The following is a 14530-nucleotide window of genomic DNA, read 5'->3' as shown; positions in this document are numbered from 1 at the left end:
GAAGGACCTTGGGGTCCGGGTCCATAGGACTCTTAAATCGGCCTCGCAGGTGGAGGATGCGGTCAAGAAGGCGTACGGCGTACTGGCCTTCATTAATCGAGGGATTGAGTTTAGGAGTCAGGAGATAATGCTGCAGCTTTATAGGACCCTGGTTAGACCCCACTTGGAGTACTGCGCGCAGTTCTGGTCACCTCATTACAGGAAAGATGTTGAAGCCATTGAAAGGGTGCAGAGGAGATTTACAAGGATGTTGCCTGGATTGGGGGGCATGCCTTATGAGAATAGGTTGAGGGAGCTTGGTCTCTTCTCCCTGGAGAGACGAAGGATGAGAGGTGACCTGATAGAGGTTTACAAGATGTTGAGAGGTCTGGATAGGGTAGACTCTCAGAGGCTATTTCCAAGGGCTGAAATGGTTGCTACGAGAGGACACAGGTTTAAGGTGCTGGGGGGTAGGTACAGAGGAGATGTCAGGGGTAAGTTTTTCACTCAGAGGGTGGTGGGTGAGTGGAATCAGCTGACGTCGGTGGTGGTGGAGGCAAACTCGTTGGGGTCTTTTAAGAGACTTCTGGATGAGTACATGGGATTTAATGGGATTGAGGGCTATAGATAGGCCTAGAGGTGGGGATGTGATCGGCGCAACTTGTGGGCCGAAGGGCCTGTTTGTGCTGTGGCTTTCTATGTTCTATGTTCTCTTCCTTCTACAATTCACAGGCTTTTAAAATTTAAGCTAAGCAGCACCTAACCACTGCTTCTTGACTTGCTTCACCTCCTTTCATACACTTGAACCTGTCTCGATTAGTATTAGTTTCAGCTAGGCATCAATGTTTCTTTCTAAAAATGAAACTAGGGAAATAGCAATTCAAAAATAAACTTCAGATACCCGAATAAGCCCAAGGTTATAAAAAGTGACATTGCCATGTAAGCATTCCAAACCACTCATTCATGGTGTGACACTTAGAACAAACCAGGGATTGAACTTGCCAAGTAACCTCTTTGGCCAAGTACCTGTTCTAAACCAAGGCAACACTAGGACACAACTCATCTCTTATCCCTGCATTATAAGGGGCAAAATGAAAAATCAAATTAATTCTTCAGAAGAGGAAAACATGTGAAAATAGTTTTCAATAAGTTATTGGAAAGCAGAAAAACATCTGATTAGCTTAAGATAACAAGCACTTACGAGGTGCCCTCTTCATCACCTGGTCGTCGTGAATGCAAACCTGTTAACTCAGGTTCTTGCTCTTCATCTGATACACCTTCAGAACTTTGACTCAGTTCTATTAGAGGTTTCATAACATCCATATCTGTAACACCAATACAATACACAAATTAATTTTGTATTTTCACTATCACTTTGCTTAATCCAGATTCACACATTCCACATACAAAATCGCAAGAGGATTGGCAAAGAACATTGCAGACCATATTGCTTGTCTCCTCAAATTTACCCAATGTCAATTTTTCCATACTATAACAGGACATTGGAATCTTATTCAAAAAGAAAATTAAGCAATTATACACCTCTTTTGTAGAAAACAAAATACTCCAGATGCTGTGTGAAGTTATATGAACTAAGGAACAGCATGATGGGAAAATTGGTCCAATATAAGACTGACTGACTCCGCATAACTTAAAACATGACTGACCTCCGTGTAAACCTGATAAAGCTGACTTCATATAACTTATGACGTGAATGAGATCAGAGAAGGTCAAGCTATTCCAATTTCCTGACCTCTAAGGCCCGGTAAGATTGATTCCTCATAGCCTAAGGCTATTGGAGTAAATAAAACAAGATAAGGTCAGGGATGACGGGAATCACCGACCTTCGTCTGTTACATCAATGGGCAAGATAAGGGTATGAACGATGCGACAAAAGGTTCTAGGAAGTCAACAGGTTATAACATGATTAATGGTATTGCTTATACTTCTATTAATGATCGAATTCCTGAATAAGCTCTGGTCACGCTAACTGATAATGATTATGTATAACTACTGAACTGTTTCTTTCTGTGAGCGCGGACTTGGGGAGGAATTAGCATGTTGTAATAACTGCTCTCTGAACCCAAGTTGCAGCCAAAGCTGCATGCAGTCTTTTCGTAAATAAAGGCATGTTATTTTGTCTGAACAAACTTTGTTGAGTTTTTCTATCACAGCCAAGAAGCAGGAAAGTTTCCACTTCAACAGCTGAAAGTTTGAAATAAACACAACAAATACTAGAAATGCCCAGCAGGTCAGACAGCAGCTGTGGAGACAGAGTTAACATGTCAGGTTGATGATGTTGCATCAGAATCTCTTTCATAGGTTGGGCACAAAGGCAAAAAAGTTTATGACACTTGTCAGTAAAAATTTCTTTGAAATCTGTACAAAAAATGTTAAAAATCAGACATGATTTTCTAAAAGACATCAAACAGTTCTACATCTAACTTTTTTAAAAGGATATACCATTATAAAATTGACAATGCCTTCTTCAGAGCAATAATTGAAAATTTATAAAATTTGCGGTAAAGGCGGCAAATGGTATGTTGGCCTTCATTGCGAGAGGTTTCGAGTACAGGAGCAGGGGTATGTTGCTGCGATTACACAGGGCCTTGGTGAGGCCACACCTACAACAGTGTGTACAGCTTTGGTCTCCTTTTGTGAGGAAGGATGTTCTTGCTTTCGAGGGAGTGCAGCAAAGGTTTACCAGGCTGATTCCGGGGATGGCGAGACTGATGTATTAGGAGAGATTGACTGGGTTAGGATTGTTTTCACTGGAGTTCAGACAAATGAGGGGGGATCTCATAGAGACTTATACAATTCTAACAGGACTAGACAGGGTCGATGCAGGAAGGATGTTCCCCATGGTGGGGGTGTCCAGAACCAGGGGTCACAGTCTGAGGATACAGGGTAGACCATTTAGGATGGAAATGAGGAGACATTTCTTCATCCAAAGAGTGGTGAGTCTGTGGAATTCATTACCACAGGAAGTAGTTGATGCCAAAACATTGAATGTATTCAAGAGGTGACTAGATGTAGCACTTGGGGCGAATGGGATCAAAGGTTATGGGAAGAAAGCAGGATTAGGCTATTCAGTTGGACGATCAGCCATGATCGTAATGAATGGAGGAGCAGGCTCGAAGGGCCAAATGGCCTCCTCCTATCTTCTATGTTTACATACACAGTATAAAGTATTTGGTTGTGTGGAGGTTTTGAAAACCGTACTAAAAACAATTTTGCAAAGTTGCTCAATAATTTATGAAAAATGTTACAGAATTACGAATACAGAAAAAAATGAATCAGTCTATTAAAAATACCTGGCCTTGGTTGTTAATCATGGTAATATTTTGACACCACTGTACCAGAAAACGAGTTAAGAGATATGGACTGGCAAACGGCAGGACTCAAAATATATTTACACTGCAAGTTTAGCAGTCGAGTGTGACAACTGAAAATGTGTTCCTGGAAATATTGCAAACAAAATTCAAGACCAAAGTTAAACCAATCATGATAAAAGCAAGACAATTTCTCCAACTAAATGCTGAGAATGGAAAACACATTATATACAGATTACTTCTCCTGAAAATTGCAATCGGGTCTCCAGCCAACCAGAGCACCAAACAGCTCAAAGTCACAAGTGACATTCTGTGGGAAAATGACAAAGGTAATCTATCCCACTCACCCTTCTCAATCAATATGCAGCCTTTAACACAGTTGACCAGCCTCCTCCAATGCCTTTCCTCTGTTCTCCAGCTAGGTGAGATTGCACTACCTTTGGTTGTCCCCCTAAATATCTAACAATGACCTTCTCCTATTTCCCACCTGCATGCATTCCCTCATCAACATCACCCAAAAAGAAATCACATGTACTTCACAACACCCCCTCTGCCACACCACCAGCTCTCTCAACCATTCCAATGTCACTAAATTGTCAGACCACTTGTCTGACTTCCAGCACGGGATAAGCAGAAATTTCCCCCATCTAAATAAATACAACAATCATTGTTTCCTGTCCCCAATAAAAAGCACATTCCCTAGCCACTTACCCCATCCCTCTCCCCAGCGACTGTCCAAGACTGAAGCAGGCTGTTCGCATTCTGGTGTCATATTTTAGCTCAAATTAGCTTATTACTATATATCCGCACCATCATCAAGAATGCTTGTGTTCATCTGAAACATCATCCAACTCTACTGGTCTTGGCCCACATGCTGCTGAAACACATACCCCAAGCTTTGTTACCGCGAGACAACAATTCCAATGCACTCATGGGCAGCCTCCCATCTTTCGCCCTTTATAAGCTTAAGCGCACATCTTAACTGCCCCTATCTTAATTGCCCATATCTGAACTAGCACCAAGGCCTATTCATGTCAGCCCTTTTTGCTAATTTGCGTCCATTCGCAGGTGGTGGCATAGTGGTATTGTCACTGGATTACTAGTGCCGCCCCCACTCCAGTGAGTGGGGGCAGCACAGTGGCTAGCATTGCTACCTCCCAGCGCCAGGGACCTGGGTTCAATTCCCAGCCTGGGTCACTGTATGTGCGGAGTCTGAACATTCGCCCCTTGTCTGTTTAGGTTTCCTCCGCATGCTCCAGTTTCCTCCCACAATCCAAAAGCCGTGCTGGTTAGGTGCATTGACCAGGCTAACTTCTCCCTCAGTGTACCCGAACAGGCGCCAGAGTGTGGCAACTAGGGGATTTCCACAATAACTTCACTGCAGTGTTAATGTAAGCCTACCTGTGACACTTAATAAATAAACTTAAACTTAAGTAATCCAGAGACCCAGGGTAATGCTCTGGGAACCCAGGTTCAAATTCCACCATGGCAGATGGTGAAATTTGAATTCAATAAAAATTTTGAATTAAAAGATGACCATGAAACCATTGTCGATTGTTGTAAAACCCATCTGGTTCACTAATGTTCTTTAGGGAAGGAAATCTGCTGTCCTTACCCTAGCCTGCTCCAGACCCATAGCAATGTGGTTGACTGTTAGATGCCCTCTGAACTGCACTCAGTTCAAGGGCAATTAGCAATGGGCAATAAATGCTGGCCCAGCCAGTAACACCCACACCCCTGAACAAATTAAAAACAAAACTTTGCTCTACATTACTTTCCTAGAAAGAGCAATTCCCTAATGCTTTCAAATCCTTTCATTATTTTAAACAGCTTAATTTGATCGCTCCTTATCATAGTCTCCAGGGAAAATAAACAAACACAACAGACTGTTTTGGGACTTATCTAAATTCATAACAAGGTAAATTGTGGCAGATAAAATACTTTGTCACTCAAAGAGTGGCTCTCCAAAGGCAGCATAATAATATGAAGTTTCAAAAAATTAGGTAAGTAACAGAGCAAAAAAGACTGTTGGATCAATAACTGAAGGGGAGTTATAAAGGGCAGCACAGGCAGCAAGAGATTTGAAAACTGAGTGCCTTAATGTACAATGGAAAATAACTAAAGAGAAATAGAAAAATCAACTGCATGACAGCAAGGATCAACTAAATAATATGTGAGAAGCCAAAAATATGAACCGCCCAAGGGAAATCAAAATTAAAAACAGCACCAAATCAAAAAGGATTACGAAAGAGCAAGTGAGAGAAATTAACAAGTGAAATAGCTAAGAGCACGAAAACTAAGGTGGAGACCATGATGTAGATTTGCTATGGAACGGTCACAGATGAGAAAGGAAAGTACAGAAATGAAAGGATGTAAAAATGTTTAGTCAATAAGCTTGAATTAAGAATTCTGACTTTAGACAACAAGGTACAGGAATTTACAAGGGAAGACTGAAGCAAGGAGATTTGAAGGCAATTCAGTATTAAGCATAATGAGCAAAACCTGTTAGCATGTGATGACAATGCCAAAAATGCTGGGAAGCCATCCAAGAGTTTATACTAGCAAATAGATACCAGGTCATACAAGATTCCAGAAATAAAAAGCAAGTATGGCTTATTTAAAGACACAGTTTGCAGCCATTGAAATAAATGTAGTCGTAGGTGATTTTTGCTAAGTTGATAAGCCATGTGCATCAAAGTTCTCATCCAGATTTCCAAATCCCTCCATGTGCTCACCCCTCCCTCGGTCTGTAATCTTTTCCAGCTCTTCAACTCTCAGGTATCTGCATTCCTCCAATTTTGGCCCCGAGCATTCCTGATTTTACTTTCCCCGTGCTTTCAGCTACTGTTAAAAACACTGCTGATGTTAAATGTAAGGGTCCCAAAGCCCAGGAGGGCAACTTGGAAACACCCAGGCTTATAGTCGTCTATATTTTCGATTTGGCATAATGTGAGGAAAGATAGGCAAACCAGCAGGAAACATTTCAGCCTTGTTGTACTCAATTAATAAAGAATACACACAATGCCACAATACACTCACTATAACGGTAAACTTAACTACAGTAATGGCTACGCGCGTATTCATGACATCGGGCAGCACGGTAGCACAGTGGTTAGCACTGCTGCTTCACAGCTCCAGGGACCTGGGTTCGATTCCCGGCTTGGGTCACTGTCTGTGTGGAGTTTGCACATTCTCCTCGTGTCTGTGTGGGTTTCCTCCGGGTGCTCCGGTTTCCTCCCACAGTCCAAAGATGTGCAGGTTAGGTTGATTGGCCATGCTAAAATTGCCCCTTAGATGCGTAGGTTAGAGGGATTAGCGGGTAAATATGTAGGGTTAAGGGGGTAGAGCCTGGGTGGGATTGTGGTCGGTGCAGGCTCGATGGGCCAAATGGCCTCTTTCTGCACTGTAGGGTTTCTACGTCTAAATGCCCCTTTCCCAAATAACATTCAAAATTATATTCTCTACAAGCTAAATAGGCATGTAGATTCCACCCACAGGTTGGTTTCCAGTTTGGGAAAATCTCCTTCTGTTGAGCACAGAGGTTCTTCTCTGTTAAGAGTTTTTAAGATACGGAGATGCCGGTGTTGGACTGGGGTAAACACAGTAAGAAGTTTCACAACACCAGCATAAAATCCAACAGGTTTATTTGGTAGCAAAAGCCACTAGCTTTCGGAGCGCTGCCCCTTCGTCAGGTGAGGGGGAGTTCTGTTCACAAACAGGACATAAAAAGACACAAACTCAATTTACAAAATAATGATTGGAATGCGAGTCTTTACAGGTAATCAAGTCTTAAAGGTAAAGACAGTGTGAGTGAAGAGAGCGTTTAGCACAGGTTAAAGAGATGTGTATTGTCTCCAGACAGGACAGTTAGTGAGATTTTGCAAGCCCAGGCAAGTCGTGGGGGTTACAGATAGTGTGACATGAACCCAAGATCCCGGTTGAGGCCGTCCTCATGTGTGCGGAGCTTGGCTATCAGTCTCTGCTCAGCAACTCTGCATTGCCATGTGTCGTGAAGGCTGCCTTGGAGAACGCTTACCCGAAGATCAGAGGCCGAATGCCCGTGACCGCTCAAGTGTTCACTTTATATGCCTTGTTTGTGAATAGAACTCCCATTCACCTGACGAAGGAGCAGCGCTCCGAAAGCTAGTGGCTTTTGCTACCAAATAAACCTGTTGGACTTTAACTTGGTGTTGTGAGACTTCTTAAAGAGTTTTTAAAAACAGTAGCTTTTCCCACCACCCTATTTTTTTTCCCACCACCCTATTTTCCCCAGCTTGGTGTGGCTATGGTAGTGGCTGCTCCTCTCCTGTACTCAGCTATTCTGCTATGGTTATATTCCTTTTGATCTTATGCTATCTTAATAACAGCTCAGAACAGGCTTTTAGCATCTCGGTGCAAATTATATTCTCCCTCCACTTAACTCACCTCTTCCATAGTTCTAACACCTATTTCTATATGATGTGGAGATGCTGGTGTTGGACTGGGATGGGCAAGATGAGGGGTCACACTACATCAGATTATAGTTCAACAGGTTTATTTGAAATCACAAGCTTTCAGAGTGCTGCTCCTTCCATCAGGTGAAGTAGAGAGAAGTGGAGTGCCGATAGCCCGACACTCTCAGGTAATCAAGAGTGTCAACGGATAAGTACAGACCGTGTAGTGCAGCGTAGGCCAGCTGCATAAGAAGTTTTATGTTAATCATGAGTACTAACAGTTCATCATGAGTACTAATAGAGAAGTATCATCAGTATGTGTCAAATGTCAACAGGCTGCATAACAAGTGAAGGGATGACCTAAGAATTAATAAGAGAGATAATTACAAATAATCAAAAAAGGAGTAAGATGGTGCTAAACACTATGCAAACTAACTCAGGCAGAGAAATCATACAGACACTACAATGACAGATGAATGGACACAGCACAACAATCGCCAAGCAGGAATGTTCCCTCCCATGTGGAGAACACTTCAGTGGCCAAGGACATTTGGTCTCTGACCTTCGGGTAAGTGTTCTTCAAGGCAGCGTTTGAGACGCACAACAACGCAGAAATACCAAGCAGAAGCTGATAGCCAAGTTTCGCACTCATGAGGACGGCATTAACCGGGATCTCAGGTTCATACCGTGCTACACATAACCTCACTATACTGTTCTGTGGGGGAAAAATCTTACCAACTATCCTATTTTGACACCATGCACACCCTGATTACATGTGATGATCTCTCTGCCTGAATTAGTTTGCAAAGTGTTCAGCACCATCTTATTCTTTGATTATTTGTAATTATCTCTCTACCTTAAATTATCAGTTCTTTAAAGTTTGTGATTTCAAATAAACTTGATAGACCATAACCTGGTGTTGTGTGACCCTTCATCTATTTCTATATACCATTGTATATAGAACAATGTATAAATAGGGATGACTCATTTGTTTCTTGCATTTTAGGAGAGATGGTTGTGCAAATTGTGTTCCTTTTTATGAAAAGCACACAACAATTTATTTACAATTTTGACTTTTTCCCCTCAGTAGTAGGAAGTGTTTTGTTTATCTGACTGAAGTAGGGAACATAGGACTAGGCCATTCGGTCCTTTGAGACTGCTCCTTCATTCAATAAGATCATGGTTGATCTGACTGTGTTCTCAACTTCAAATGCAAATAGAAAGAAGCAAAGAATGAAAAAAAGCAGAACAACTAACTACTTCCCAATGGAGATGCTTGGTATCCGTTGTATGTTGCTTTTATGTGCCACAACCCCAAACACAGGACAGCAGAAGTGGAAGACAAAGGAGGCTATTAAGGTGTACCAACCACACATCAAACACTTTCAAACTTCAAGGATCCCAAAAACCTTGTGAATTCCATTTGTTTTTTTAAACCAATAACTTCTGCCTCTTACTCCCCTGAAGTCTGTTTCTTTTTATTATTTAAATTACCTTTCTCCATATATTTAAGTTAAACTTCAGCTGATCTCTTTAGCTATTTTTATACTAGCCTCAGAGAGAGCAGTGTCAATAGTTTCTAAATATAGGACTCATGTAGTCAATGGCAATCCCCATATTGTATTTGCACAGTCTAGCTACCAGAAAGGGAGATCTTATGGCACTAGTGATAGTGTCCCTACCTCTGGGTCAGAAGCTCTAGGCTCAAGTCCCATTTCAGGACTTAATGTCCATGGAAGGTGTGTTCATAATGTAGCCAAATAGGTTGATTGTCAGACTGTAAACCCTTTCAATACACCTGGTGGCAGAAAGAGTGGCAGAGTTTCCTGGTAAGCTATAATCAGAAGGCAACAGAAAACATCTGCAGTATTTTGCCGTGATAAACCATTGGACCAATCCAATGTAAATCCATGGTCGCCAACATTCTCGAAGAGTATGGTATCTGGAGGAGGAGGAGGAGGAGGAACAGGAACAGGAACTTCCAGAAAGACCTGCTATTTTAGGGGACTCTGTTGGGCTCACTAAGACTAACCACATCAAAGTGGAAAAATCCTTTAGAAATACAAAAGCTCCAGATCCAGTTACCTCACTCCTTCTGATTTCAAACATCAAGAACCAGTCCGATAACTAAACACATACGCTATATAATGATGAAGTATTGCTCAAGTATATAATGAAGTATTGCTCAATTTTCAACATCTACAGTTGCTTTTGCACTGTTTGTGTGAGCCTACTGCGTGTACAAATTCCACATTGGCCAACAGAGGTGTGGCTGCAATTCAAAAGTGACCTGAAACACTTTGGAAACTGATTAAGTGAAAGCTGGGAGATGAATGCATGTTCTTGCTTTCTTAACTGAACTACAGAACAAGTTTGGAACTTTGTTCCATAAACAGCGATTGATGCTAAACCAATTGTTAATTTTAAAACAGAGATTAATAGATTTTTGCCATCCAAATGTTATTAAAGGATATGGGGCAAAGACAGTAAACTGGATTTAGGTCACAGATCAGCCTTGATCTCACTGAATGACGAACAGGGACCAAATGGCTTAATTTTGATTTTATGACCGAAATAACTTTAGAAAAAGGGTTCTGCAACCAAGTTAATCCTTAACTAGAATTGTCACAGGATGAGGAGATAGTTAAATTCCAGCTTGCTCTACATGAAAATCAGGATGAATCTTAATTGTTTTTACATTTACTTTACTAGTGATATGTTGCTTACTTCATCAGAAAGCAGACAGACATATCTAAAACATTTTTCTTTCAATCCACTTTCCTCTGTGCTTCTATCATATTGATGTTGGCCACTTACTATCTTCATCAGTTCTTTGGGCCAACATTGGTGCAAGTCAACCTGCAACACTGCGCAAACAAGCCAAAATGTTTGACCACACATTCTAAATCAATATGCTGATTAGCAAGACAGCCTTGTTGATTCTGACCAGAACTCACACAGCATGAAGCGGTATTTATTCCTAAGAAATGTGCCTGATGTTCGTATTTTATGGATGAAATGTTCTGCATCCAGTAAGGCAAATTAACACACAGCAACAGAAATTCCCAAAATGTTCCCATGTATATGAAATCATAGAAACCCTACAGTGCAGAAGGAGGCCATTCGGCCCATCGAGTCTGCACCGACCACAATCCCACCCAGGCCCTACCCCCACACATATTTTTACCCGCTAATCCCTCTAACCTACGCATCTCAGGACTCTAAGGGGCAATTTTTAACCTGGCCAATCAACCTAACCCGCACATCTTTGGACTGTGGGAGGAAACCCACGCAGACACGAGGAGAATGTGCAAACTCCACACAGACAGTGACCCGAGCCGGGAATCGAACCCGGGATCCTGGAGCTGTGAAGCAGCAGTGCTAACCACTGTGCTACCGTGCCGCCCCCACGGTATATGCTTGAATACAAAGCAAAAGATGAAAATTAAGCACAGTTCCTTCAGCCAAAAAACAAAATGCCCACACATCAAACTACAACCACAGCTTCTTTATAAATAGCAATTGCGTTTTGCTTCCCCATGAGTTATTTCTCCGACTGTAATACAACTGTCTGTCAGCTGCAATTTCTGGGTGCTGTGAATGAGGGTGTGTTGATGCTGTGGCACCAGGAATTGTGCAGTCTTGAGTATGGGAAGGCAGTACAGCCCCCTCTCCCACTCATTCCCTCCCTCACTCCCACTCATTCCCTCCCCCTCCCTCACTGCCTCCCTCCCCCTCATTCCCTCCCCCTCCCTCACTGCCTCCCTCCCCCTCTCCCAATGGCCAGTTACCTATTTCCTCCCCAGGCTCCATGTCAACGCTGCGCCACGTCACACGCCGTCTCCTCCCAAACGCGGCTTTCCTCGCTTCAAAACAATCCTGAGCATCAAAACAGAAAAGACGAGCATTTACTCGAGTGTCAGTCCACTGGGCTGCAGCGGGATAACAAATTACACCCAAACCCCAGGCGCTCGCCCATCGGGAAGGCGGCCAAAGGTTATCCTCCCACTTCCCAGCAACATTAACCCCGGAGGAGGCAAATTCAAATTCATCATGGTGATGGAGCAGCCGGGCTCCCCGGGCCCAGCGCCACACTCTGCCGCCTCGCTGTCCCGGCGGCCGGGCTTTACTTGCAGCATTGAATGACAAACCTGGTGGCAGGAGGGCGGCCATGGCGGACACGGAGCAATAACGGGCCCGGACCGGACAGCCGCCACTGCTCGGAGCCGAGACACTGCGCATGTGCAATGCGCCCCGGCACACTGAGCATGCGCGCCCCTGCCTGCCCATCTTTGTAGTTTCTGCAGAAGATCCAAGCTGCTCTGTGCTTGAATTCTTAAGTTTCAAAGTTTATTTATTCGTGTCACAATCAGACTTACATTAACACTGCAATGAAGTTACTGTGAAAATCCCCTAATCACCGCACTCCAGCGCCTGTTGGGTACACAGAGGGAGAATTTAGCAAGCCAATGTACCGAAGACCAGAAGACATAGAACAGTACAGCACAGTACAGGCCCTTCGGCCCTCGATGCTGTGCCAAGCTTCATCCGAAACCAAGATCAAGCTATCCCACTCCCTATCATTCTGGTGTGCTCCATGTGCCTAAACAATAACCGCTTGAAAGTTCCTAAAGTGTCCGACTCCACTATCACAGCAGGCAGTCCATTCCACACCCGAACCACTCTCTGAGTAAAGAACCTACCTCGGACATCCTTCCTATATCTCCCAACATGAACCTTATAGTTATGCCCCCTAGTAACATAGGAGCAGAATTAGGCCATTCGGTCCATCGAGTCTACTCTGGCATTCAATTATGGCTGATATTTTTCTCATCCCCATTCTTCTGCCTTTTCCCCATAACCCCTGATCCCCTTATTAATCAAGAACCTAACCATGTCTGTCTTAAAGACACTCAATGACCTGGCCTCCACAGCATTCTGCGGCAAAGAGTTCCACAAATTCACTACTCTCTGGCTGAAGAAATTCCTCTTCATCTCTGTTTTAAAGGATCGTCCCTTTAGCCTGAGGTTGTGCCCTCTGGTTCTAGTTTCTCCAACTAGTGGAAACATCCTCTCCACGTCCACTCTATCCAAGTCTCACAGTATCCTGTAAGTTTGAATAAGATCCCCCCTCATCTTTCTAAACTCCAACGAATACAGACCCTTCGTCCTCAACCGTTCCTTATACGACAAGCTCTTCATTCCAGGGATCATTCTTGTGAATCTCCTCGGGACCCTTTCCAAGTCCAGCACACCTTTCCTTAGATACGGGGCCCAAAACTGTTCACAATATTCCAAATGGGGTCTGACCAGAGCCTTATACAGCCTCAGAAGTACATCCCTGTTCTTGTAGTCTAGTTCTCGACATGAATGCTAACATTGCATTTGCCTTCCTAACTGCCAACTGAACCTGCACGTTAACTTTAAGAGAATTTTGAACAAGGACTCCCAAGTCCCTTAGTGTTTCTGATTTCCTAAGCATTTCTCCATTTAGAAAATAGGCTATGCCCCATTCCTTCCAAAGTGCATAACCTCACACTTTTCCACATTTTATTCCATCTGCCACTTCTTTGCCCACTCTCCTAACCTGTCCAAGTCTTTCTGCAGTCCTCCTTCTTCCTCAATACTACCTGTCCCTCTACGTATCTTTGTACAAGTTGCTTTGTACTTAGCAACAGTGCCTTCTGTACTTTCTTCCAAATCGTTAATGTATATTGTGAAAAATTGTGGTCCCAGCACCGACCCCTGAGGCACATCCCTAGTCACTGCCTGCCATCCTGAAAAAGACCCCTTTATCCCCACTCTCTGTCTTCTGCCAGTCAGCCAATCCACTGGCTCTCCTTTATCTAACTTCCTTGTTACCCCCTCAAATAAATCTAACAGATTTGTCAGACATGACTTCCCCTTGACTCAGTCCAATTTTATCATGCACTTCCAAGTACTCTGCGATCTCATCTTTAATAATGGACTCTAAAATCTTGCCAATGACCGAAGTCAGGCTAACCAGCCTATAATTTCCCGTCTGTTGCCTCCCTCTCTTCTTAAACAGCAGTGTTACATTAGCTACTTTACGGTCCTCTGGGGCCCTCCCTGCCTCCAGTGATTCCTGAAAGATCACCACCAATGCCTCCACAATTTCCTCAGCTATCTCTTTTAGAACCCTGGGGTGTAGTCCATCCAGTCCAGGTGATTTATCCACCTTCAGACCTTTCAGTTTCCCCAGAACCTTCTCCTTAGTAATGGCCACTACACTCACCTGTGTCCCCTGACTCTCCTGGAGCTCTGGCATCCCACTGGTGTCTTCTATTGTGAAAACTGATGCAAAGTAACTATTCAATTCTTCTGCCATTTCTTTGTTTCCTATTATTACTTCTCCAGCCTCGTTTTCCAGTGGTCCAATTATTATTTTTGCCTCTCTCTTACCTTTTACATATTGAAAAAAGCTCTTCCTATCTTCTTTTATATTACCAGCGAGCTTACACTCATATTTTATCTTCTCCCCTTTATTGCTTTTTTAGTTGTCCTCTGCTCGTTTTTAAAGGCTTCCCAATCCTCGCTACTTTGTATGCTTTTCTTTTGCTTTTATGCTGTCCTTGACTTCCCTCGTCAGCCATGGATGCCTCGTCCTCCCCTTGGTATGTTTCCTCCTCCTTGGGATGAATTTCTGTTGTGTCTCCCGAATAACGCCTAAAAACTCCTACCATTGTTGTTCCACTGTCTTCCCTCCTGGGCTCCCTTTCCAATCAGCTCTGGCCAGCTCCTCCCTCATGTCTTTGTAGTTACCTT

The 14530-nt window shown here is 43.2% G+C and overlaps 1 protein-coding gene across 2 annotated transcripts in view; it reads right to left on the bottom strand.

The window, feature by feature from the left end:
* LOC144499630 (neutral amino acid uniporter 4-like) overlaps positions 1–12002 on the bottom strand; it is a 340726-nt gene extending 328724 nt beyond the window's left edge. The window contains exons 1-3 of one of the 2 annotated variants that reach the window (XM_078221802.1): positions 11896–12002; positions 11536–11623; positions 1181–1304 (exon numbers count right to left, since the gene is read on the bottom strand). In XM_078221802.1, coding sequence (XP_078077928.1) covers positions 1181–1304; positions 11536–11557 — 146 coding nt within the window. In that variant the 5' untranslated portion in view covers positions 11558–11623; positions 11896–12002. Of the gene's footprint in view, positions 1–1180; positions 1305–9426; positions 9530–11535; positions 11624–11895 lie in introns of those variants that run through there. The other variant, XM_078221803.1, reaches the window with a different exon arrangement.
* Between the last annotated feature and the right edge of the window lie 2528 nt (positions 12003–14530).

Source organism: Mustelus asterias, chromosome 10 (genome assembly GCF_964213995.1).
Source record: "Mustelus asterias chromosome 10, sMusAst1.hap1.1, whole genome shotgun sequence".
Taxonomy (NCBI): Eukaryota; Metazoa; Chordata; class Chondrichthyes; order Carcharhiniformes; family Triakidae; genus Mustelus; species Mustelus asterias.
Note: the sequence above shows the minus strand (reverse complement) of the source record. Positions and strands in the feature narration are given on the sequence as shown.